The sequence below is a fragment of the Eublepharis macularius genome, chromosome 18 (assembly GCF_028583425.1).
Source record: "Eublepharis macularius isolate TG4126 chromosome 18, MPM_Emac_v1.0, whole genome shotgun sequence".
Lineage (NCBI taxonomy): Eukaryota > Metazoa > Chordata > Lepidosauria > Squamata > Eublepharidae > Eublepharis > Eublepharis macularius.
The window spans coordinates 4,879,467-4,905,913 of NC_072807.1; the positions used below are offsets into that span (position 1 = coordinate 4,879,467).

Below are 26,447 nucleotides of genomic sequence, written 5' to 3' on the forward strand. Positions count from 1 at the left end.
TTCTGGGACACAGGTCAAGTTCATACACTGTTCAGAAGCATTGGAGGGGAGGAGAGTGAGGTTGTACTAGGCTATGCTCTTCCTTTGAAATTCCTCAGGTGCTATTAGAAGGTTAGAGGAGTTTTCTCTAACCCTGAGTACTGCAGCTCTTTCTCTGTCCCATTTTTTTTTTTGCACTCTTCCTTGTCTGGAACCTGGAGGGAAAGGAAGGCTCCCAAAGTAGCCAATGTTTCTTCTTGCACTTCTCCTCAGCAAACAGGAGTGCTCAGGATAAGCAGGAAAACAAACTTGAAACAGATGTGTTGTTACAAAAACTTCCCATCAGATGGCAGCAGAGAAAGACAGGCCTCCAACCCAAAGGGTTATTAAATGCAGGATTTCCCCACCAGCTGGGAGGAGAGGCTGACAGGAAAGACACTTGGAGTGCCCAGCTCCAGTGGTTCTGGCTGAGCAGGAGACGGACCCCCCCCCCCCGCCCCATCTGTCATGATTAGCAGATTGTCACCTAGATGGAGACAGGAGCACTCAGCCTGATGAAAAAGCATCTTCACCTCGGAGGCAAGGAACAAGCAACTGGAGTTGGCTGCTGACAGTGATGAAGCAGAGGCTCCTCAAGGTGAGCCCATCACGGAGGAAGCAATAGACTTGCCTGAGTTAAAATAACACCTTTAGCTCAGAGAACGGCCTGTTTGTTCAGCAGCGCTTCCCGAGATGGAAAGAGGCACATGGAAGGCTTTGCTGTGATGGCAAAGAAAAAGACCGGCCAACGTTTAAATGATAAGAAAGCAATTATCATTGAAATCCATGCTCAGATTTGGCACAGCCAAAGAAAGCCTAGCAGTAGGTTTGTGTTAGTAAACGGTGCAGTGCAGCTTGTTATATGACTGGCTATGATACTTTGGCCAAAAGGTCAATGCTGTCCAAAAATACCAGCTATTGTTTAATCCAGGAAAACTTCTGCCACAATAAATACATTCATCTTCAAGGTGCCACAAGATTCTAGGGTTTGGATCCTAAGCAGTGCAAGCAGAGTTATGCTAGAGGGACTGCGGCCTTCTTTGCAGGGGCATTCTTAATGGTTCTGGGCAAAAGTCCAGAATGGACCGCAGCCCCAGACAGGCCGCCCTTGAGCTACCTGCCGAGGAGAGAGGCTTGAACGGTGGTGGGAGTGGTGGGTGGCAGCTCTCCTGGATGCCCTGTGGCTAAGATTGCCCCTGCTTTGTTGCCCCCTGAAACTTGCTCTTGACGCTCGTTAGACCTGAAAGAACAGCATGGGGAGCAAATTGGAAGTCTGTAGCAGGGGAGGAGGTTGGCAAAAATCTCTCTCCCTTCCTCTACAGATGGAAAAGCCATTCTGTTGGCAGAGCTGCTGTTGGAATGGCACTTTAAGACCCAAGCCTTGGTGGTTTCCGTTGCAAATGGACTAACAAGGCTGCTCCTCTGAGCATTGACTAAGGGCTTTTCACATCGCTCATGCAGAATCAAAGCAACCCCCTTCCCCATGGAACAGGCAGAATAACAAAAAATGGATGGCAGAGAGATGATTGGAAGGAAGGACAGATATCTAAGGATGGATTCCACTAGTACAGCATAGCAATGTCAGGACAAAAGGCAAAGATACTTTCAAAGGATACCGGAAGGTTTATTATAAAGACAGTAGAAACACAAGGAAGGGGAAAGACACCGGCGGGGGGGGGGGGAGGCTGCTTCTCAACATACAGAAAAAACTCCAGGCCACGAGACCTGATTGCTTTGGCTGCAGAGGAAAATATTGGCACCCCTCTGGACTTCAGAGAGAAAGTAAAGGGAAGGCTGAACTGGAATGCCTGAGTTACCACAGGAAGGAAGCTGCAATGTGGCTCTTTGCTACACATCAAATCAAGGGTGAGGAGACGTCAGGAAACAGGCGACAAATCCAAGCATAAATGGGGGCTCCAGACTTACCTGGGGACCTGGTTGCTGCCGGGGGACGGGTGGGATCAGGGCTCAGCGGCCGCCATGCTGAAGGGCTCGCCCGGCATGCCCAGGGTGGGCCCTCAGCCAATCAATTCAAATCCCGGGCCGGCCAATCAAGGGGGGGGGGCTGGGGTTCATCGGCTGGCAGGCGGGTCAGCCGATGCGATGTTGGGGATCTGATCCACATGCGGCGCCAATACTCCTCATTGCTGTTGTCAATAAAGTTGTGGCCTTGTTTATCCCATTTTGGTGTGGGCCTCTGTTATTTCGTCGTGCCCCCTTCTCCCTCCCCGTCCTCAGCCATAAGCGACAAATTGGATTTCTCTCCACAAGTTACCCTGGGGGGAAAATAGCTGGTGTATCTGACAGTTCATCCTGGGCGATGTCCCTGGATAGAGTTACACTTCCCCAAATTTTCTCTCAGGAAAGGCAAAGCAGAATGGCTTTTTTGCACGATTCCCTTTGGCTCAGTGGTCAAACTAGCCCCATTTATAAGTTACAGTGTACACAGGAACTATCCGAGTACGCTTGATTTTTCTTTGTATGTGCATTGAGTAATTTTCATGCTACGGTCAACATGTGTAGAGCTGAATGTTTGATTTAAACAGCACATTTATCCAGGTTCCTATACCCAGTTTCACTTGTAAAGCGAACCTGCATTGGCCTTTTCTTACACACAGGTGTATGCCTGTGCATGCAGGATGTGTGTGTCTTCCCTGTAACGTGTGAGGCTCCTCGGTGTTTGCATCCAGCTGTAGCCTCAGTCCTCATCCCAAAGATCTCTCCTGCTTATTTCGATTGTGAAGGAACTTAGAGTGCACTGAGATACTTAATGATGCTGAAAGCAGATAATTTAGGAGATATTGAGATGGTATGAGGGAGACATTGCTGCAGTGGAGAGTTGTGTACAAAGGAACAAAAATGAAAATCAAAAGGACATATGTGACAAGTTGACCACAGAAAAGAGGCCCATGCAAGCATGGCCGTTTCCACACTACTTCACCTTCATCCGGAACGCTGCAGAATGTCGTGAAAAAACCGTGGAAGATAGCGTCTTCTTGCTTGAGTTTTGCGCTATGTCGCACAAAACTCGCGCGAGAAGATGCTATCTTCTGCGTTTTTTTTGAGATGTTCAGCAGTGTTCTGGATGAAGGTGAGTAGTGTGGAAACAGCCCGTCATGTCAGCTGAGAGCTATGCCATCCTGTATAATTTAATGAATCTGGCATGTAGCCTCCCTTCCACTCCACCTTCCTCCAACTTCCTTCCACCTGGTGGAAGAGCCATTTAAGTTCAAAGAAAGCTCCTCAGGCTGGTGGAAGGCTTCAAACTTGGTAAGTGGAATGGCTGAGTACATGCCGCTGAATTTAAATACACCATAAAACATGTCTCAGATTCTTTCTACAGTAAAGTTAAATACATTAATAATTACTAGTTTTGATCTCCCTACTAACCTTATTTTCTTTCTGAGTGCAGCAGAGAGGCAGTTTCCAGGACGGAATTCCATTATTTCTATTTTTGGCGACAGTTTTATTCTATTCTGGGAAGATCTAGGGATGATTATTAACAATGTAGTGCTAATCACATGGTTCAAGGCAGGTCTCTGTCCAGAGGAGCTTACAATCTAAATGTTGACAGCAGGGAGGCAACAGGAGGAGGACAAGGGAATGACAAAGGGGAAGTAGCATTTCTTTTCGAAGGTTGCCCTTTATGCATGCTTGCTAGGAAGATTCCCATGGAACACAGGGAGGCTGACTTACAAGAAAACATGGCTAGAATCAGCTGTAATCATATTGTTCTCCTGAATAGTGACTAGAGAGGACTCCTGTAATCCAGCATAGTTCTTCCCTTCATTTTTACTGGCAAAGCAAAATGATTCAACTCCTCCTTTAGGTCCTTCTCATGTTGGAGCAGGAGGAGATGCCCTCATTTCAATGGGGAGGGCTAGATCAAGAAGCACAGATCAGTTCAGAGACCTACATTTTCAAGGTCCCAAATCCCTGTATTTCCGAAGTTTGTCCTGTCCTGTCGTAGGCCATCTTTCAGAACACTGTGTAGTCAATGGTAAGATCTCCCAAGTCGATACCAGCAACATCTGCATACAGTTCTGGCACCACCAACTCAGGAACTTGCAGTACTGCCTGATCGTTGCTAGTCTTCATGGCTGCTTGTAACTGCCAGATTAACTCTATGGGAGACAAGCGGTCTGTTGGAGTCCAGCACCAGCAGGACTTCATAATGCTATACCTGTTGAAGAAAGGACATTTTTCTCATATCACAGATTCGGCTCATACAACCAACTGATAATAGCTAATTTACATGTTATACGGAATAAAGTGGCAGAATTCAGAATGCAGGTGTGTGACTGCAAGTTTCAACACCTTCTCCTCCTTATATGTAGAAATCAAGAACCTCAGAGAGAAAGGCTTAGCAACTCTCTCCTTTATGTGCTTGATGCAGGATATATATATATATATATATATATATATATATATATATATATATATATATATATATATATATATATAAAATATAATCACAGCCTGTAGGTCTCCCATCAAGAATTTTGTTCCCTCCGTCTTCCAGTTCATTCTGTGCAACACGTAGATGGGCTAGCTAGGAAGCTACACACAGAAACAAACTCCATGTAATGCTTTTTAATAGGATGAATCAAATTGACACGGAACATTGTGCGCTCTTTCAGGCTCATCAGACAGAGCCCTTTATTAGGCTGGATGTTAACATTTTTAAAAGGGTAGGAAGCAAATTTTTCAAACCATATTTTTCAGGCCCAATATTTTGTGTCAATTTTGTTAGTCCTAACGAAAGGTGTTACATAGATTTTGTTCTTGGTTTGAATTTGGGGGTGGGGGTGGGAAACATGGTTCCACTTCAGGAAGACCTAATTTCAGCCAAGAAAAAAGGGAAATTGTCAACAGAATGAAAGCAAGCCTGGGAAAAGATGGTGCACTCAACAAAAGGGCTTAATTGACTTTGTGCCTTGGGCATCACTTCAAATTTTCTCAAATAATGTAACTATAAAGATTGTCAAGTGCTTCCTTTTGCTCTTAGCCTGCCAGGGAGCTGTGTGTTTCGACTCGCGTTTGAATGGATTTCGGATGGACTTACAGCTGGTCTCTGCGTTTCCATCAAACTGATTTCCCCCAGAGAATGTGCAATAAAGTTAAGCGCTGTCCTTGAATACATTTCACAGAGGATGCCTGTAAGATCAGGTTGTAACAACAAGACCTAAAAAATCAGCTTCTAACTCCTCTATATTTAAAAAAAAATTGTATTATCTGGCCTGATGAGTTCTTGAAAGCTTGCAAAAAGATTTGTCATTTTGATTGGTTCTAATAAAAGGCTATTTTCACGGATTTTGTTCTTATTTGAGGTTTCTGTGTGGCCCAGTATGGCTATTTACAACTTTTCCTACATACAGACATACACATACAGCAGGAAGGAAAGGAAGTGTGAAGTGCTCGGGCCTGTGGTTCTTTGCTCTGCAGTTCCATATTGCGATATTGTTTCTCAGGAAAACTTTTCTTGGTTTGCTTTCAGAAGTGAATGGAAACAAGCAAAACGTATGAACAGGTTCTATTGGTAGATACATCTCTTAGAATATACATCTTCTTTCTAAAGAGTTCTCATTGTTATTTCTGAATTATTCTTTGCCTTATATTTAGGGGATTCCTGAAATCAGGAGATAGCTCGGATTTAGGAAACTGTCATTTGCTGGAGTGTTAGATGGAATTTACTCCCCTCTGATACAGATAGTTTTCACTGTAGGCCATTTAAATTCACTGGTCACAGGACTTCACTCTCATCGAATTTGCCAGGTTTCCTTCTTATATAGAGAAATATATCACCAGTCTTTTGAGAGACATTGTGAAGAATTGGTATCACTGTTCACAGCCAGCTGAAGATACTTTCTTACCAGGAAATTAAGATGCTGGTACTTGGAAATTTTTGTCATTCTTGAATGTAAGTGCCTGGAAGGAACTGCTGACTCTGACATGGAAGGAGCAAGAAGGAAGCTGCATCCAGATGTCATGACAAACCTCCGTGGATTTGTGATGGGCACTAAAGCTACTCATTTGCTGTGCTTATTTGTTTCTCCCATCTCTTAGACTCCCCCTGAACCCCTGCACACAGAGCAGGACGAAAAGCTTCATGGTTTGAAAGCCTATGTCAAACTGTTTAACTGCACTGACTAAACTAAGCACCTGGGCAAATTTGAGTTAATTTCCTCCACATAAATCAAGATTCTAAAGAGCTCCATTGTGTGGAGGGGGCGGGGGGGGGGAAGCTCCAATCTGCCCAGGTGCCAGCATTTGTACATTACAGCATATTTGCGTTTGCCTAAAGGATTCCCAAACTTGGGCTGTTTCCACACGTCTTCTCCCCCTCCCCAAAAAAGTGACATGACTTTGCTTCGTGGCGTGATGACGGCAGAAAACGTGCCATGAAGCAAAGTCGTCATGATGGGCAATCGCGCCATGAAGGCGCGTTGTTCCGTAAGTTTTGCGCTATTTTTGGGAGGGGGAGACATGTGGAAACGGCTCTGGAAGGAAGTTGCTATTTGCACGTGCAAGGAAGAGAAGGGGGGAGGAGGGAGCAGGCACACAGCAAGGCAAACAAGCCATGTTTGTGCCCACAGTGATTTGTCTTGACATGTGAATGTAACTTAAGGTTTTAGGCAACTGCAATTTGATATTACAGAAATGTAGTTTGCGTATGAAGAAGCAAAGGAAGCACATAATCTTGAGATAGTAGGGAAATATGAATTTGTGGGAGACCTTGCTTTATTAGTGCACGGTCAGGTTGCTTTTATGCATTAAGCTACTTTTAATGAAAGACTTCTCAGGAGGAAAAAAGAAGAAAATTATCATGCTAAAAAAAGTGTGGCTGTTAATTGCGGGGGTGGGACCAGGGAGAGGCTCCTTTTTTGTATCACGAACATTCAACTCTTCAATTCAAAAGGCCTTCGAAAGGGCTTCCAAGCTCAGTGTGTGACCTCACGTCTCTGCATCTACCTCAGGAGGAGCTGGAATGCACACAGCTCTGCAATTTGGAGCGCGACGCAGAGGAGAAGGAAGGGGAAGGCAGCAGAAGATGGGATGACCCCTCCAACAATCTGTCTCTCCAGTCTACACTTCTGGGCCCAGCCTATGGAAGCTTTAAAAACAAAACACAACGAACATTCTCCAGTCTAAAGTGCCCTGACATTAGGTAGGCCTTGACTCAAACAATTTAAAAAAAAACTCCAAAAGCTCACTCACTCCATTTATGTATGACCCTCACAGCCTAGTAAAAACTAGGCTGTGAGGGTCATACATAAATGATGATCCTTCTGCAACAGAGGTTTGGTTCACACATGCAGGGAAATGAGGGGCCAGTGAGCTGGCAGAGACTTGGGAGGGGAGGGGTCTGCACCACCTGAAACTGCAGCCAGCAGACTCCCGCTGTGAATGTTTCTTGCATTAAAAAGGCCATGCAAATAGAAAACTACCACAGCTGGGAGACAGGCTGAACACATGAGGCTGCCTTCCTGAAACAGGTCACAGGCCCATCCAAGTTAGTCTTATCTGCTCAGATTGGCAGAGGCTCTCCAAGGTCTCAGGATAATCTGATCCTTACTGGAGATGGCAGGGATTGAACTGGAGACCTTCTGCATGCCAAAACGAAGCTCTCCCATTGAGCCACCACAGCCCCTCCCTAACCCTTCCTTTTGCTTGCTGTGCTGTTTTCCTATTTGCAAGGAGCATTGCAATCTGTGACCTTCCATGAGGAGTCTGAAGTTTGTGTGCCATTCTACCCCCTCAGGTCTCTGCCACCTCAGTCCTTTGCAGATTTGTTTACACACATCCATTAGGAGTGATAGAATCTGGTACATTCCACTGATCCTAACAACCCTGGTACTGTGTTTAATCTCATAGGAGACTGGCACAGGAACTAAAGAACAAGGGCACAGCTCAAACACCAATTAAACTGCTGTTGTCAGTCAACAAACACACACCTGCAAAACAAACAGGCAGCAGAGCTCTGGGCACCTCTTCCAAACTGTATTTATGTCTCCTATTTCATTCAGTAAACAGTAATATCCAGAGTAAGAGAGAGGAAACTCTAAAATATCATGGAAACTAATAGTGTGCCAAAAAGAATAACTGATAACATTAAGGCTTGAGTAGCATTTTAAAAACTGGCCCTGAGCTCTGTGACGTGTTTGCAATTATGGGACTGGTAAAAGCACAAAGGACTCTAACAAAATGAACTTCCTTGATGACATATATAAACTTTGTGAAGGCTGGCAGTGGAACCATTTGTGGTTTCCATATGTGTCGCTGGTACATCTGTACACAGTTGATACTGCCAACTTTTCTTGCACACAGTTGTCTAGCCAACAAAAGCAGCCAAAACCTTCTATACCACTGTTCTCCTTTTTATTGTTGACGGAATTGTTCTCCTTGTATCAAAAAGAGAGGCACAGCTAGATTAACCAGCTTGGGTTAGATCCTGATCACAGTTTTCTATTTGACTCTTAAAAACATATCTATATGGCGAATGCAGGCTGAAAGATAGATTGCAGTAATCCATAATTGGGGCAGGGAACTGTAATGATAATGATCAAATACTGGCAAATTCAGTGACTGACTTTGGTTACATTTATTTCAGCTTAAGTTCACAGCGTGACTCATATTAACCTAAGATTTATTCTGAGCTGCCATTTAGCTAAGGCAAGGGGTGCTATTCCCCCTTGTCTCATTGCTAGTTTCCACTGGGATGCAACATGGAGGAGATGGCTGCCAATGGCCATGGGAATATAGACCAGACTGGTTCAGGTGGGGTGATGGTTCTTGCTTCCTGTCAGTGAAGAGGAAGAGGTGGCAGCACTGATTGAACTCTGTGTGGATCTCCTTCAGGTACTGTGATTTTGGTCCTGCATTTATTGGTCTCCTGATTAAAAGGGGGAAATGAAGAGACTGCTGCCTGGCCATGCTCCTCATTGACTGCCTGGTACAGGAGATAAAAGGATCATCTTGGAAGAGGCCATGACTATGCCTTCAGCACGTCTGCTAGCAGTATCTGGCCCTGAGGAAAGACATTTTTGTAGGGAGGCAAAGGGTGAGATCCCTATAGGAAAACAACCAGAAGTGGTATCAGACCAATCTGGATCCTTAGCTAGAGGATCAGGAGGCCGGCTGTCCCCGCTCATATTGCTAGCCCCCCAATTTCACATGGCTAGCAATGGCAATTAAGCAAGTGAGCCCTGAGCGTCTCTTGGTTGATAGGGTGATGTTGGCAGCCTTGAAAGCTGGCTGCCTAGCCCACTCTGGGACTCTCTCTAACCGTCATTCTTTACCATCATGTGTGAGAGTGGACTAGTTCTGTGCCTCTTGTCATCACTTGAGAGCCAATTTGGTGTAGTGGTTAAGAGCGGCAGGACTCCAATCTGGAGAACCAGGTTTGATTCCCCGCTCCTTCATTTGAAGCCAGCTGGATGACCTTGGGTCAGTCACAGCTCTCTCAGAGCTCTCTCAGCCCCACCCTGCTCACAGGGTGATTGTCATGTGGATAATAATAAACACACTTTGTAAACCACTCTGAGTGGGCATTAAGTTGCCCTGAAGGGTGGTATGTAAATCAAATGTTGTTGTTGTGTTGCATGGCATGGAAATTGACTCCTTTGCTAAACCAGTGGGCAAGAACCTACCAGTTAAGAAGCTACATCAGAGAAGCAAGCTTTGAGTGTTTGCAAACAGATAGCAACAGAAACGTTTGTTTTCTTGTTTATTGCCTAGATTAGAGTGCTTTATGCTCAGCAACACTCTCTGTAACTTTGTTATCTATCAACTAAAGCTATTTTATCTAAGCCTGTGTCTGGCATCACAGGTTGCACATGGGTACAACCTCAGGGAACCCAGAGACTGAAAAGTCTCGCAAATTAACTGGACAGACAGTTAACACTGAATTCTGGTTTTAATTGATGTCTCTTTTAATGGAATTTCCCCCACGTTTTGGTACATCTGTATTGTGTATATATTTGTATTTGAACTAATTTTTATCCTATCTAATGGGGCTTTTGTAATTTTGTGACGGCCTATGGCTATACACAATAAACTGAACTTCTGAACTGGACCGGCACTTTCCTGCTGCTTAAGCAGCAGGAAGAATCGGAATTGGGAGTGCCTGGTTTGTACAGTCCTTCAGAGCTATCGATCACTGTGCCTTTCCCAGAGTCCATAGGATAGTCAAGAAGCTTTATTCCCTACTAGCATGTCATGATATGCCTCAAGATCCCATCCACAGATACCCTTGCGCTGCCCCGGTAGCCATTATTCCCATGAAGAGCAAAAGGGGGAGGACTAAAGTCTTGTGGCAACTGTGTGGAGACAGCTGTACAGGAAAAGAGCAGCAGGACAGCTGCGTGTATCGTTTATAAATTCTCTCTGTGCCTGAGAAGGGAGGGCTTGCTCATCAAATATAACCATTCCCAAAGCCCCTGAAGACAGCCTTAAAAGGCTCTGGTTCTCAGCTGTCCTCCCTGTGGATTTGTCTGACACCACAGTCATGTATGGTTTCACAGCCAGAATGTTTGGGTGCAGGAGCAAAGTTGTATCTGATTGAAATGCCTTTTTGTACCATTAAACTCTCTAAGGGAGTCATTGAAAGCAGTTTTTGTGGAGAAAAAGAGATAAGAAAAAATCTTTTCCAACGGATTCTCCTGTCAGCACCATTAGCTCTGCCTCCCAGGAGTCTCATGCATTACTAAAGCACTCCATTCCTTCTCCTCCCCCTGGCCAAGCAGCTGCAACCCAAATTAGCATCCTTTTTAAAGTTGGCCCCGACAGCTTCATTCGCTGTTTTTTCATAAAGTGTGCCTCTAACCAGTTTGGCATAGTGGTTAAGAGCCGCAGAATGGAGAATTGGAGAATTCCCCACTCCTCCACTTGAAGCCAGCTGGGTGACCTTGGTTCAGTCACAGCTTCTAGGAGCTCTCTCAGCCCCACCCACCTCACAGGGTGATTGTTGTTGTGGGGATAATGATAACATACTTTGTAAACTGCTCTGAGTGGGTGTTAAGTCATCCTGAAGGGCACTATATAAATCGAATGTTATTGTTATTATTATTATTAACCATTGCTGGACAGCAATACTTCTACAGTAAAATTGCAAGATCTCCCCCTCCTCTCTACACTATATTCCTGGAGAGGCAAAATCCTAGATTAATGCAATCTTTGCCTACCTATTTCTGTTCTGCAAATGCTGGGGTACTCAGCAGCTCATGAGTTCAGAGATGAAGAAAAGCTGCCGCTTTTTGCACATAGAAGGGAAAATTTCCTACTTGGAGAGCAGATTCTTCAGGAAAATCTTCACTGATGCTGGGAATGAATTTAATAGCACAAGTGCCAAGTGGGAGCGTTCTTACATGGCTGGCTGACAACTGGAAGGCCTGTTCATGATGTGCCTCCTGTCAAGGTGCTGCAAGATATCAGATGGGGGAACTTCTGGAAATGGTGGTGCTCCTGTGCGGAGAAACAATGTGGTAGTGAAAACTCCAAGTTCTCACACGAGAAACTTTCCTCCTGTAAAACATATCTTGTCCCGGTACCATTCCCCAACAGCATTTCTGAGAGCCAGACTAGACGTTACACGTGACACGAGGGGGGACGTGAGTACCCAACTTGCTGTCAGATGTAATTACTCATATGATGTGGGTTTACTCATCTCAAAAGTACTCCGTTGGGCTCCAAATGTAATGTCTAGTTTGGACCTGAGGCTGGCTTCATGTGAATGTGGCATGGGACAAGTGCAACTCTGGCGTCAGATCATGCAATTATGGAGGCAGAAGAAAACACTTGGAGGCCCCTAGTTTAAGACCCGCCCCCCAATATTCACCGTAGACTCATTCAGACTTCCTCAATTAATTTTATTTGGGGACCCAAAGAGCTTACATCATTCTCCTCTTCCCCATTTTATCCTCACAATAACCCTGTGAGGAAGATTAGCCTGAGAGGGTGTAACTGGCCCAAGATTACCCAGCAAGTTTCCATGGCACAGCAGGAATTTTAACCTGGATCTCCCAGATCCTAGATCCTCCCAGCCTGGATACCCAGGTGAGCCTGATATCATCAGATGTCAGAAGCTAAGCAGGGTCAGCCTTGGCTAGTAATTGAATGGAAGACTTCCAACGAAGACCAGGGTTGCAGAGGCAGGCAATGGCAAGCCAACTCTGTTAGTCACATGCCATGAAAACCTCACCAGGGGTTGCCATAAGTCAGCCGTGACTTGAGGGCACTCTTCACTTCTTAGCCCTGACCTGGATAGCCCAGATGAGCCTGATCTCATCAGATCTCAGGGTCAGCTTTGGCAGGCCCAGTGCCAGGTTTTCTGGCGCCTGAGGCCAGGGGCAGCTTCAGAGCTGTTGCTGCCCACGCGCATGCTTCACACGCATACGCACCTGGACCACGTGATGATGTTACGTGGTAGGCAGCTGGGATGGTGTGCATGTGTCCTCTCAGCTGTCCTGCTCAGTCGCTCTGCATGCTGCCCTGGCAGCCTGCTGCGCCTGGCCCGCAGCTGCTGTGCCCGACGTGGAGCGTGTGCTGGCGGTGGCAGCACCACAGGACAGCTGAACGGGAGGGCTGGGAGGCTGCAACAGCTGTAGGCCAGGCGGGGCAGCGTGTGGGTGGCTTCCTAGTCCTCCAGCACTGCTGCCGCCAGCTCTGCGGCACGCGCTCCCACCCCTGGTGCCCCCTCCAGTGCCTCAGTGCTCGAGGTGGCTGCCGGACCTGCCTCTATGGATGCACTGGCCCTGAGCTTTGGTTAGTAATTGGATGGGAGGCCTCCAACAAAGATCAGAGTTGTAGAGGCAAGCAATGGCAAACCACCTCTGTTAGTCTCTTGCTATGAAAACCCCACCAGAGGTTTCCATAAGTCAGCTATGACTTGAGGGCACTATCCACCACCACCTCCTCCCAGATTCTAGTACAAGAGTCTGACCACTACACCATGCTGGTAATTAAATACACAGCAGGATCCAAAGCATGTTTATTCAGAAAGAACTAGATGGGATACGGGTGAACAGGGCCTTCTACATTTTTTTGAAAACTGATTAGTAGTCCTGGATAGCTTCTTTGAAGATAAGGAAAAGGTTACCAAGCAGAGGGGCTGCATAACCCTTTCCTTGTTTGCCTTTTCTTTGATTTATCCCAAAGTTGCAGTTAACTTCACAAGGTAAAAAGATACCAACAGCACAGTGGAGCTAACCATAGCTGGTAAAAGAGAAGGGGAATTTAAGTATCTCCTCTCCTCATCATTCTTCTTAAGCTTTCAAAGATGTTTTGCATGGCTGCTATTTTTAAAAAAATTCATGGGAGATTCCAGTCACAGATGTCACATGTCATATCTAGTTAGATATAGAGACAAGAGATTCTAGCCTCGGATTTAGTTGTTTTGTCTTACCTAATGTGATCATCTCATACAGCAAGATTCCAAAGGACCATCTGCAAGAAAACAAAATATAAGATTTGGCAGTAACAATTTCCTCACAACTTCTAGAGGAAGCGACCTGGAGGAAAAAAGCACCCCACAGTTTTCTTTAATAGCACAATCTGAGCTGCAGAGCTAGAGTTATCAGCTGGAAACAGTCTCCATCTGTTGAAAATTAGGTATGCATCGTGCCACAGACTTTTGACTTGGAAATCTAAATTAAGAGATATAGCTGAACAAACCGCACATGTCTGATTTGATGCTGGGCGGCTTCTTCAGGAGTCGCTCTGGGGCCTGCCACTTGAGCGGAACTGTGTGGGTCACAGTGCTGGGCCCGCAGGTGTGGTTTCTGTAGGCCAGACCCAGCCTGCAGAGCTTGGCGGTGAAGTCATGTCCAATCAGGATGTTTCTGGCTGCCACGTCACCATGGAACAGCTTCTTTTGCTGGAGAAAATCCTGGGAAATGGCAAAATGGTATGTTGTCAGCTGCATGTGTACCTTTCCCCCTTTCAGCTGATTAATTGCAACATCCTTCTGATGACATAGTAAAGCCTAGGTTAAGAGGGTGCCACTCTTAACATGTATTCACACATCTGGCATTCTATAATGAAATTAGGGCTTTTTTGAACTATTTTTTCCCCATCGGTTCTGACCTCATACTGTTTTGGTGTATCCCCTGATTTCTGCATGTTTTTTTTTTTGCCTTTAGTTTCCACTGTTTTGTTTTTTACTGTTTCTTTTCCAGTTCTTTTGAGACCACTTTTACCCCCCCCCTTTTTTTTTGGAAGCTGATCTTGAGTCTCCTTTTATCTTCATGCTAATGTTTCTTTTGGTTTTTCTTTGTCCTGCCACTTCCACCCACTTTTCGATGATTGGACTGTCGCCATCATTAAACCACACCCTCTCCTCCTCCTCCTCCCCCACCCTGAAGACAAGTGATTTTGTTTTTGACCTCCCTTAAACATTCAATCCTTACATCGATATAAACATGCACCAAAAGAGTTGATAGGTTTAGCAAGTACTCTGAATTCCCAGTTTTCGATTTTTTTGAAGTCTGCGGGGCCCCCCTTCCCCCTTACAGAGATATACCTCGTTCCTTGTATTGCTGAAAAGGCAAATGCTAAATAGGTTTTTAAAAAGCTAAGTTTTTAAAAAAACAAAAGCTGGGAATTCAGAGAATTTGCTAATGGTATGCCAATGGTATGTCAAAGTAGCTATCCATTTTTTAAAAAATGTGAAAACCCTGGTGGCCCGGGGATGTGGCCACTTCCAGCACCAGAAAAAAGCAGCCCTTTGAAAGGGAAATTGCGCTTCACGCACAGTTCATGAACAGACTGGTGGCAGAGCTGCTCCCTTTTTAGGCTTCCCCATCCAAAGACAGGCAGACACGGGTGGGGGCTTCCACTGGCCCACCCCAAGAGCAATCTGCAGCCCCCCCCACCTGGCAATGCTATCCTTCCCCCACCTCCAGCAGCCTTGCAGGTGTTAATGGAGCCCTCTTCTTTCTCTTCATCCCTGTGTGTGTGCTCATTTTCAATCTTTTTAAAAACTCAGCCATTATACTGGTATAAACATGCGTAAAAAATAAGAGGGGAAGAGGGTGCTGTGGCACCACCAATGACGACAGTACCCTCCCTTGAAAATCCTGATTATTTAAGATATGTGTGGAAGAAAATAAACTGACTCCACAACTGTAAAAATTAAAAGGGAGGGCAGACATGCAGAAGAGCTATACCCAAACCAGTTCCAATGCTTGTGGATTGACTCCCAAGAAAACCAAGAGTAAGTCAAATGTGTGGGAAAGCCCTTAACCGTCTAGACTGTGCAGAAAATCAATAATCTCTAGGGGGGAAATTGGGTAGGTTTGATTAGCTTTTTCCCTTGTGGTAGGTGTGAAATGGTTCCATAATTATCTTCAGTAATGCAGAATCCCAGAGGCTTTCTTTCCTCTGTGTTACAACAGCAAAAGGGAGTCCAAGCTTCAAAGAATAATACTTTTTTAAAGAAGTCTCTTGTGGGCCAAATCTAGAGTAGATATGAATGCCATGTTCATGCCATGTTCCTGCCACACTGGTAAGGAGTAGTTTAGTAAACTTACAAGAGCTGATGCAATTTGTTGTCCAATTTTATACACCTGCCTTTCTGTAATGTCGAAAGGCAAACCATCCATAGTCATGACATCCTAGTAAGAGAAAAGACAGGCTGTTACACTTCACTAAGAGACAGAGCTACTGAGTTTAGCTTACTTTACTTGAAGTGAAATTCTAGGCAGAGTTGCTGCAATGTGAGCCCACTAAAATTAATGGGCTCAGACAGGAGTAATTTCCTATAGGATTGCACTGCTGGAGGCATACTATAAAAGACTGTTTGCTTGCACAAACGTTCAAGCAGGGCACAGTAGATGCAAACAGACCTCCACAAGGCAATGTTACGTGTCACGGAGGATGGACTTAACACCCAATTTCATATATTTTATTATTTTGTGGGAACAACCATATGGATCTTTCTGGATTGAAAGCCAAATTAGAGAACAAATAAATGAATAATTGATGAAACATCAACAAATCATTCTGGCCTATTTAAAAGCCATTATCATTTGGACTTCTGGCAGCCATGTCAGCTGATAGAGAAGGCAAAGGAACAACGTGTTTCTCTTAACAAAATGCTGTTTATTTATGTTTAGCTTGACCTGCATCAATAGCATGTTTTAAATCAGAATTTTCTTTTCCCCTGTACTCTGTTGTCACATAACAGTTCTGAAGCACTTGAAAATCTAACCAAGCTCCATAAGGTTACCACTTCTGAGTTTAAATTATTCATACTGTATCAAAGGCCTCTGAATGAGGCAGTTACAGTGAAAGGGACACGGTGGCTCATATCTGAACAGAAAAAAGCCTATAAAAGGACTGAAGGGGGCGAGGTGCAGATCTTAGCTCCGCCTCCTTCCCCAGTACTGACTGCTGATGCAGTAGGGATGCCCCAGCTGCGGCCACCCCACTCTTTGAGCTGCAGGTTCTATTTGGTTCTGCTCAAAAGAGAAATCCCCATAGGGTTGCCAACTCCAGACTGGGGGTAAAGCCTGGGGAGGGTTATAATGACATAGAGTTTACTCTCCAAAGCGGCCATTTTCTGCAGGGAAACTGATCTCTGTAGTCCGGAGATCAGTGGTAATTCTGGAAGGCGTCCAGCTCCTACCTGGAAGTTGGCAACCTAACTCCCCAGGAGTCCCATTTAGAAAGAGCACGACATCAAGTGGAAGCTTCAAAAAATGTGAGGCCCTCCAGATTTCAACAGGGAAAACCCCCGTGTGGAAGCAGCCCTCATCCCTGAGTTGCCATGCTTTCTCTCCTTCTGTTCCTTCCACCTGACCTCAGGTAGCAGATGACTGTAACACTTCCATTCTCACAGCACATGATCTTCCCCTCTGGTACAGCCCTGCTAGAGTGAGCGTAAGGTTGGGAGCAATACATGAAATAGGAACTGAGGTGAGAGCAGGAAAGGAGGAGCAGAAACGATCACAGGCAGCAGGGTGTAGTGGTTACAGTGTCAGGCTAGGATCTGGGAGACCCAGGTTTGAACCCCCACTCATGGGGGTCATGGAAGTTCTCTGGGTGACCATGGGAGAGTCACATGCACTCAGCGTAACCTAGTTCAGAGGGTTTTTGTGGAGATAAAATGGAGGATGGGGAGAACGCTGTAAGCTTTGGGTCCCCATCGGGGAGGGAAGAGGATTAGAAATGAACTACAATAAATATTATGGCTACCTGATAGTTGTTGATCCTAGTGGACGAGGTTGATAGGTAAATTCCTAAATTCCTGTCTGCAAAGGCTAAAATATTGTCGCCAGGGCTTTTTTCTGGGAAAAGAGGTGGTGGAACTCAGTGGGTTGCCAGCACAGGGGGCAACTCCTGGTGGGAGGTGGTGCCCCTGGTACTACATGCGCACACCAAAGTGCGTGCATGCTTCCGGGACTGTGCAATGACGTCACTTTGGGTCAGCTGGAACAAGGGGGGAGTTTTTTAAAGTTTAAATCGCCCTCAGTGAAAATGGTCACATGGCTGGTGTCCCCGCCCCCTGATCTCCAGACAGAGGGGAATTTAGATTGCCCTCCATGTCATGGCGCGGAGGGCAATCTAAACTCCCCTCTGTCTGGAGATCAGGGGGCGGGGACACCGGCCATGTGACTTGTTTTCCAGAGGTGCCGGAACTCCATTCCACCGCGTTCCAGCTGAAAATAAGCCCTGTTTGTTGCTATTCATTCGTTAATTTGTTTTTTTTAAAATCTTGCCTTTCATCCCACAGGGCACTCAAGGTGATCTGCAAAAATAGCTATCACGGAGAACAGGCCCCACTGAATAGACCTGAGTAAGATTCTAAGTAGACAAGCTAAGCATTGATCCCAAAGTCATTGAAACAAACAAACCCCAAGAGAAGTGACCCCAATGAGCAGATGGATGAGACAGCCAGTCAAACCTGACCCAGTCATTCTTTCCCTAGACATACCCTGCGGCAGGTCCAAAGGAAGTTGAGCAGATTCCCATTGGAAGCATTCTCCAATATGATGTAAGGAGGCATCTGGGTTACAGAACACCCTAATAACTTGACTATATTTTCATGAGGACCGAGGAACTGATGGAATTTAATCCTTTCCAGGAAGTCTTTCATCTCATGAGAAGTGGCAGGTTCTGAAAACAGAATGGAAAAAAATACCCCACAAAACAAATAAGAGAGTCTCTCAAGAACTCTGGCAGAAATAAGAGAAGGGTTGCTTGGTTCTGGTCAGCCCCAAAACAAACTACTGCAGTTCTTTTAGAACTAAATGATTATAATGTTGAATACATGAAACTGCCCGCGGCCCCTCAAGGTCAGTACTGTCTACTCAGGTTCACAGCAGCTCTCCAGGCTCTCAGGTCGAGCTCTTTCATATCACTTACTGCCTGAACCTTGTAACTGGAGATGCTGGGGATTGAACCCGGGACCTTCTGCGTGGGCAAACAGATGCTCTGCCACTGAGCCATGCCCCTGCTCGCAGCATCCTCCTGATCCATGTGTACCCACAACGACAGGAACAGACTTTTCTGGGATCCGAAAGGACTGCTGGCTGGAGGAAAACACAAGAAAGATCTACTTCCACTGACGGATTGTTGGATAGGACCCATTCATTTAAAGTCTCCTATCTCCATTTATTAATTCATTAATCAAGTGAAAGGAGAGAAGAAAAGCTTTCTAAAGCAACTCAACAAGGGCAGAGAAGGGTAGGAAACAGAAAATTTTGTCAACCTTGATGCTGCCAAAAGGATAGGTTTAGGAGAGAGGGATCTCCTGCTAACAGATGGGGCCACATGGAAAGCTACTTGCACAGTTCTGCCTATGAAGCAAAATGGGAAGAACAGCCCACTCCTGGATTCTCTCCATCACAGAAGGCAAAAACCCTGTTTTCTTCTTTGCATAACCCTATACTTCAGGAATCAAAAAGAGTCCAGTAGCACCTTTAAGACTAACCAATTTTATTGTAGCATAAGCTTTCGAGAACTTTTTGATTTCGCTACTACAGACTAACATGGCTAACTCCTCTGGATCTACACTTCAGGAAGGAATCCTGTTTTCTTTGTGGCACAGTCCTGTTTTAGCATAAGAACATAAGAGCCTTGCTGGAACAGACCAACGGTCCATCTTGTCCAGCATCCTGTCTCACACACTGGCCAACTAGTTACTGATGTTGCTTTCTGGCATGGAGGTTCCCTTTAGTTGCCATGGCTATTAACCATAGATAGACCTCTCCTCCATGAATCTGTCCAATCTCCTTTCACATCAGTCTATGCCTGTGACCATCATTGCATCCTCTGGCAGCGTATTCCATATTTTAATCACTTGTTCTGTAAATAATTTCCTTTGGTCTGTCCTGAATCTAATGTCCATCACCTTCATTGGATGCCCTCGTGTTCTAGTATTTTGGAAGAGGGAGACAAAGTTATCTCTGTCCTCCCTGTCTACCCTGTGCATTAATTGTATAACCCTCTCTTATGTCCTTCCTTAGTCATCTTTTTTCTAAACTCAAAAGTTCCAGACTCTTCAACCTTTCTTCATAGGAAAGGTGCTGAGGCTCCACTCAGGGCAGAAAAGAAATTAGCTTGTAACAGTACGGTACAAAGCACCTCATCATGCCTATTACGGTCACATAGGGAGGGGGTGGGGATCAGTGCCAGTTCATTTGCTTGGCATGCAGAAGGTCCCAGGTTCAAGCCCCAGGACCACCAGTTGAAAGGACCAGGTAGCAGATGTGAACGACATCCACCTGAGACCTGGAGAGCCACTGCCAGTCTGAGAAGACAATACTGACCTCAATGGAACAAGGGTCTGATTCAGTATAAGGCACACGTGGTTATGTGTTCACTGCAGCCTGTGCAATTCCAAGGGCAGGACTACTCAAAGAATATCATGTTATTTCTCTATTCAGAGTTGCGATTGTAGGGCATCACTCATTTGTATTTTAAGCAGATGAGTGTTGCCTGTTCAGCACAACACTCCTATAAACTAATTAAGGGTCAGAAAATATATAAGGTAAAAGTTCTAGTACTGTTAGGGTTGGGGTTGCCAATGTCCAGGTGGGGTCTGGAGATCTCCTGGAATTACAACTGATCTCCATACTACAGAGATCAGTTCACATGGAGGAAATGGCTGCTTTGGAGGGTGGATTCTATATAGCATTATAGCCCACTGAAGTCCCTCTCCTTCCCAAATTCTGTCCTCCCCAGGCTCCACTCTCAAATTTCCAAGAATTTCCCAATAGAGAATTGGCAACCCTGCATTTGTCACCCAGATGGCTGGCCCTCCCATCACGGACATTACCCTGTAAGGCTTTCAAAATGACCAGCTGAGTTTTCCCAGGATTGGTGGCAGCCAGTTCTGCTCTGTAGATTCTCCCAAAGCTGCCATTCTTAATGAACTCCAGTGACTCTGGAGAGATTTTCTCTCGTGGTATCTCCAGTTCCTTCAAGGTTAAGGCTGCTGTTCTTAGCAAGCAATCTGTGGTCATCTCACTTAGCTGGATGGAGGTATAGTCTGAGACATTGGCTTTCCCTTGGCTTTTCCCATCTTCTGATACTGGGACCACAACTGTCAGTCAAACAAGAAACCAATGAAGTAGAAACATGGGGACTTTTTTCCTCTTACATTTTAGCACTAGTGGTGCACACTAACCCACTGCAATAGGACAATCACAATTTAATTAATTCTGAATTAAACCCCTCTTAAAATTGGAGACTGTCCAGAGCTAGGAACGGATGGTCAGTTTGGCAAGAAGACATACACTCTCTTTCAACAAGCATATATTGACTAAATATATGGTCACACAGCCCCACTTCCCTCACCCTAAACTGCCCGCTGACCTCCCTATGAATTCCATGAGTGGGTTGGAACATGTGTCCTGCAAGAAGCTGTCTAGCAGCAGAGTTGAGGTGAGTTCCTCCGGCAGGCCTCTAAGGGAGTATGTGGCATTCACCCAAGCCTGCAAATCCAGTTGCTCACCAACATGCTGGTCAGGTCTCAGTGTTTCCATATGAAGTTTCAAGGCTCAAAGGGAATGATTAAAGGGAGCAGGCCACTTTCTGTTGCTCTTATTAACTTTCTGGCTGTGACCATCAAGCTCCAATCTCAAAGAACCAGGGAGAGCCACATTCAGCCTGCTGGCCCATTAAAACTGCCCCCCCATTCCATTCTGAGGTCCCATAGCTCCCTTTCTCTCCTGCTTAACTTCAAGATTTTGAGACAGAGCCATCTGGCAGCCCTGTGCCTCAGGTGTCCTTACCTTTCTCTTCAGACTCTGCAACGGCCTGCTGCTGCTTTATCCTCCAGTTCCGGTAATGGAGCCAAAGGATGACGCTTAAGACAATGACAAATACACCTACCAAGAGGACTGGGATGACTATTAGTTCAGCCTGATTTTCTCGTATGACTGTCAAAAGAAGCGGCAAATGAGAAAGGAATTACAGTAGTTAAAGCTCATCTAATCTCAAGCAGCTGTTGCATCCATATAGGGTAGTTGTGAGGCTGGTGCATCTTTGGATGAAATCAGGCCATGGCTTTATTGATTACAGTCATTGGAGCACTGGCACAGCATAGCACAATGGACCCACTCCATCAAACAGTCCCTCGCCACTTGATGGCACGCATTCCCCAGCATGCTTGCTGGACACTGCAGGATAGCAGGGGGTCTAGCATCCATCCAGGCATGACCCCAGTGGTCCCTGCCACCCAGGGTGAAGCCTGAAATGGCCAGTCAGGTGTGTTCCCTTCAGCTTTCCCCAGATCCCTAAAGGGGACCCCCCAAAGGGGGTTGAGCTGCCCAATAAGCACAACTCACCCCAGTGGACCCAGACCAGTGCCTTGAAACCACTGCCAAGTTGTGACAAGCAACCCCAGTTGCAGCTGGCACCAAGGGAGGGAGGGAAGGAGACGATCAGTCCAAACAGGAATGGCAGTGTGGACCATGGAGGGCTGCTGGAGCCAGGCCCCTCCTACACGCCTCTTCTGCTCCTCCCAGCATGCATCACCTTGCCATGGACGGGGAGCTTGCCCTCCACCCCAGCCTCAGCTCCCATCTGCAACATCATCCAATGGTGGGTCTACAAGCCCCTTTCTCGCAACACAGAGTTAGTTATTCCAATGTATATTTATGTCTACAACCAGAACCTATCAGTAGCATTTCTTGCCATATTGTTGCAAGGGGACAAGTGGGTGTCAAATGATCTTTTATTAGGACCTACAATATAGACAACTCTTGGTCTCCTCCAGTAGCATCTTAAAGCAACAACATTTTCCACGGTATAAGCTTTTGTGAATTATTATTATTATTACTATTATCATTATCATCATTATTATTAACAACAACAACATTCGATTTATATACTGCCCTTCAGGACAACTTAAAATCTCACCTCATCAGGTACAAATGAGAATGAGAGTCCATCGGACCTTCTATCAAGTTTAGAAGGTGGGAGAGATATTTCAAAGAAGGGCCGGTTGGAGTTAGGCTGCAGAGATAAAATGCAAAATGTAATTACTTTCATTAGAGCTAGGGGAGGTGTATTTCCAACCTACAGGCCAGTCAGTCTGACTTCTGTTGCTGGGAAGATATTAGAGCATATTTTAAAGGGATTGATCTGTAAACATCTGAAGGATCACTTAGTGATCCGGGAAAGTCAACATGGTTTTGTCCCCAACAGATCTTGTCAGACCAACCTGGTTTCCTTCTTTGATCGAGTGACGCGCTTACTGGATCGTGGGAACTCTGTCGACGTGATTTACCTGGATTTCAGTAAAGCTTTTGATAAGGTTCCCCACGACATTCTGATGGGCAAACTGGAAGACTGAGGACTGGACTATTAGACAGTTCGGTGGATAGGGAACTGGTTAGAGGACCGCACTCAAAGAGTGGTGGTCAACGGCGTTTCATCAGATTGGAGGGAGGTGTCCAGTGGGTTGCCACAGGGCTTGATTTTGGGCCCGGTACTTTTCAATATTTTTATCAATGATCTGGATGAAGGGGTAAACGGGCTACTCATTAAATTTGCTGATGATACCCAATTGGGAAGAGTGGAAAACACCCAAGAAGATAAAGAGTTATAATTCAACAAGACCTGAATACTCTGGAGAAGTGGGTGATTGTGAACAGGATGCAATTCAACATAGATAAGTGCACAGTATTACATCTGGGCTACAAAAATGTGAAGCACAAATACAGGATGGGGGATACACTTCTGGGTAGTAGTGTATGCAAAAGAGATCTTGGAGTAAGAGTGGACTGTAAACTAAATATGAGAAGTCAGTGTGATGCGGTGGCTAAAAAGGCAAACTCAGTCTTGGTTTGTATCAAAAGGGCCATTGCACTGAAATCGCAGGAGGTCATAGCCCCTCTCTATACTGCCTTGGTCAGGCCGCACCTGGAGTACTGTGTGCAGTTCTGGAGGCCTCAGTACAAAAAGGATGTGGACAAAATTGAGAGGGTGTAGAAGAGAGCTACGAGGATGATCAGGAGTCTGGAGACTGAGCACTACCAGGAAAGGCTGAGGGCCTTGGGAATGTTTAGTTTGGAGAAGAGGAGATTGAGGGGGGACATGATTGCTCTCTTGAAATATTTGAAAGGCTGTCATTTGGAGGAGGGCAAGGAGCTGTTCCAGTTGGCAGCAGAGGATAGGACTTGAAGCAACGGGCTTAAATTACATGCAGAAAGGTACCGGCTGGATATTAGGAAAAACTTTTTCAAGGTCAGGGTAGTTCAAAGGTGCTGCACTGGATGAATACAAATCCCCTGGGCCGGATGGTGTGCACCCAAGAGTGCTCAAAGAACTTTCTAGAGAACTTGCAGAGCCTCTGTCCATCATCTTCAAGGCCTCCTGGAGGACTGGGGATGTGTCACAAGATTGGAGAAGAGCAAATGTTATCCCAATCTTTAAGAAAGGGAAGAAGGATGACCCGGGAAACTACAGGCCGGTCAGTCTGACTTCTGTTGCTGGGAAGATATTCGAGCAGATTTTAAAGGGATCGATCTGTAAGCATCTGAAGGACCACTCAGTGATCCAGGAAAGTCAGCATGGTTTTGTCCATAATAGATCTTGCCAGACCAACCTGGTTTCCTTCTTTGATCGAGTGACCAACTTACTGGATGGGGGGAACTCTGTTGATGTGATTTATCTGGATTTCAGTAAAGCTTTTGATAAGGTCCTCCATGACATTCTGATGGGCAAACTGGAAGACTGTGGACTGGACTATAGGACAGTTTGGTGGATAGGGAATTGGTTAGAGGACCGCACCCAAAGAGTGGTGGTCAACGGCATTTCATCAGATTGGAGGGAGGTGTCCAGTGGGGTGCCACAGGGCTCAGTGTTGGGTCTGGTACTTTTCAATATTTTTATCAATGATCTGGATGAAGGAGTGGAAGGGCTGCTCATTCAATTTGCTGATGATACCAAATTGGGAGCGGTAGCAAACACCCAAGAAGATAGAATTAAAATTCTACAAGACCAAAATACTCTGGAGAAGTGGGCAGCTGTGAATAGGATGCAGTTCAACAAAGACAAGTGCAGAGTATTACATCTGGGCCACAAAAATGGGAAGCACAAATACTGGATGGGGGATACACTTCTGGGCAGTAGTATATGTGAAAGGGATCTTGGGGTAAGAGTGGACTGTAAACTAAATATGAGCAGTCAGTGTGATGCGGTGGCAAAAAAGACTAATTCAATCTTGGGTTGTATCAAAGGGGCCATAGTGTCGAAATCGCAGGAGGTCATAGCCCCTCTCTATACTGCCTTGGTCAGGCCGCACCTGGAGTATTGTGTGCAGTTCTGGAGGCCTCACTTCAAAAAGGATGTGGCCAAAATCAAGAGGGTGCAGAGGAGAGCGACGAGGATGATCAGGGGTCTAGAGACTGAGCCCTACAAGGAAAGGCTGAGGGCCTTGGGAATGTTTAGTTTGGAGAAGAGGAGATTGAGGGGGGACATGATTGCTCTCTTGAAATATTTGAAAGGCTGTCATTTGGAGGAGGACAGGGAACTGTTCCAGTTGCCAGTAGAGGGTAGGACCCGAAACAATGGGATTAAATTACATGCACAAAGGTACCTGCTGGATATTAGGAAGAACGTTTTCACGGTCAGAGTAGTTCAAAAGGGGAATCAGCTGCCTAGGGAGGTGGTGAGCTCCCCTTCACTGGCAGTTTTCAAGAAGAGGCTGGATTAGTATTTGTCAGGGATGCTTTAGGCTCATCCTGCATCGGGCAGGTTGGACGAGAAGGTCTGTATGGCCCCTTCCAACTCTGTGAACCTCTATGCATGTCTCCCAGCCCTAATCAAGCTGATTACATCATAGCTCCAGCTTCCTAACTCCAACTTCTTTGTAATACCCTTTCCACCTTCTGACCTGGATATAAAGACAGATGGTCTTTCATTCTCATTTGTATATGACAGTATGAGCTTTCACTCATTACAGTTTATACCCTGGTAAATGTTGGTAGCCTTTAACATGGTACTACAGACTAACATGTGTATCCACCTAAAACTTGGTTTTCAGAGTGAACCAAGTGAAACACAACTTGACCATGGATGTGTAAAAATAAAATTGGTTATGACATTATTCCCCCTCATGCTTCTCTGCCAACCTCCGTGGAGGCTTTTCTTTGCTGTGGCACTTCTGCATGCACAAGATCCATGTTTTTCAAGCAGCCCTCGTGCAATGCAATGCAATGATATCATTTAACTTATCTGCTGTCTCCATTTTGTCAGAGAATAAAATGATGCCTTATCTTCCAGTTTTAGAAGCAGAATTGCTCCCCCGTTCCATTAACTGATTGAAACTCAAACCTTCAGAACTTTCATGGTCATAAGATATAACATTGATGGAAAACCACAGTTATGCGCACGTCCATTAGTATGGGCACATGTCACGAGAAAGTGAAAGAATCGGAAACATCTTTCTGCAAGTCTTTCCTTGACAGTAATAATACTATAACTGTGTACTAGAAATGTTTTAATTCATCATAATCATCATCAGGGCTTTTTTTCAGGGGGAACGCAGGGGAACGGAGTTCCGGAACCTCTTGAAAATGGTCACATGGCTGGTGGCCCCGCCCCCTGATCTCCAGACAGAGGGGAGTTGAGATTGACCTCCGTGCCGCTCAGCAGTCTCAACTCCCCTCTGTCTGGAGATCAGGGGGCGGGGCCACCAGCCATGTGACCATTTTCTCTGAGGGCAATCCACTGAGTTCCACCACCTTTTTCCCAGAAAAAAAGCCCTGATCATCATCCTTAGTTCATCAATATCAACGCAAACAAAAAAGGAGGAAAAACAACCCCAACCAAGCCAAAACTGAAATTGTGTGTGTGTGTGGGGGGAAACTATTAAAAGATCAACTAAATATATGGAGACAACCAGAGTGGTCACAAACTTACGTTTCTCTACTCAATACTTTTGACATGTGTTCTTCACGTGTCGGAAGACGCAATGT

At 45.5% G+C, this 26,447-nt stretch overlaps 1 protein-coding gene across 2 annotated transcripts in view; it reads right to left on the minus strand.

Annotated features, from left to right (window-relative positions):
- Positions 1-3,081: 3,081 nt before the first annotated feature.
- STYK1 (serine/threonine/tyrosine kinase 1) overlaps positions 3,082-26,447 on the minus strand; it is a 42,069-nt gene continuing 18,703 nt past the window's right edge. For both annotated transcript variants that reach the window (XM_055002753.1, XM_055002754.1), the window contains 8 exons: positions 21,255-21,401; positions 20,297-20,563; positions 17,951-18,132; positions 15,546-15,629; positions 13,695-13,903; positions 13,421-13,461; positions 11,385-11,481; positions 3,082-4,201 (listed from right to left, as the gene is read on the minus strand). In XM_055002753.1, the coding sequence (XP_054858728.1) occupies positions 3,997-4,201; positions 11,385-11,481; positions 13,421-13,461; positions 13,695-13,903; positions 15,546-15,629; positions 17,951-18,132; positions 20,297-20,563; positions 21,255-21,401 (1,232 nt within the window). In that variant the 3' untranslated portion in view covers positions 3,082-3,996. The remainder of the gene's footprint in view (positions 4,202-11,384; positions 11,482-13,420; positions 13,462-13,694; positions 13,904-15,545; positions 15,630-17,950; positions 18,133-20,296; positions 20,564-21,254; positions 21,402-26,447) is intronic.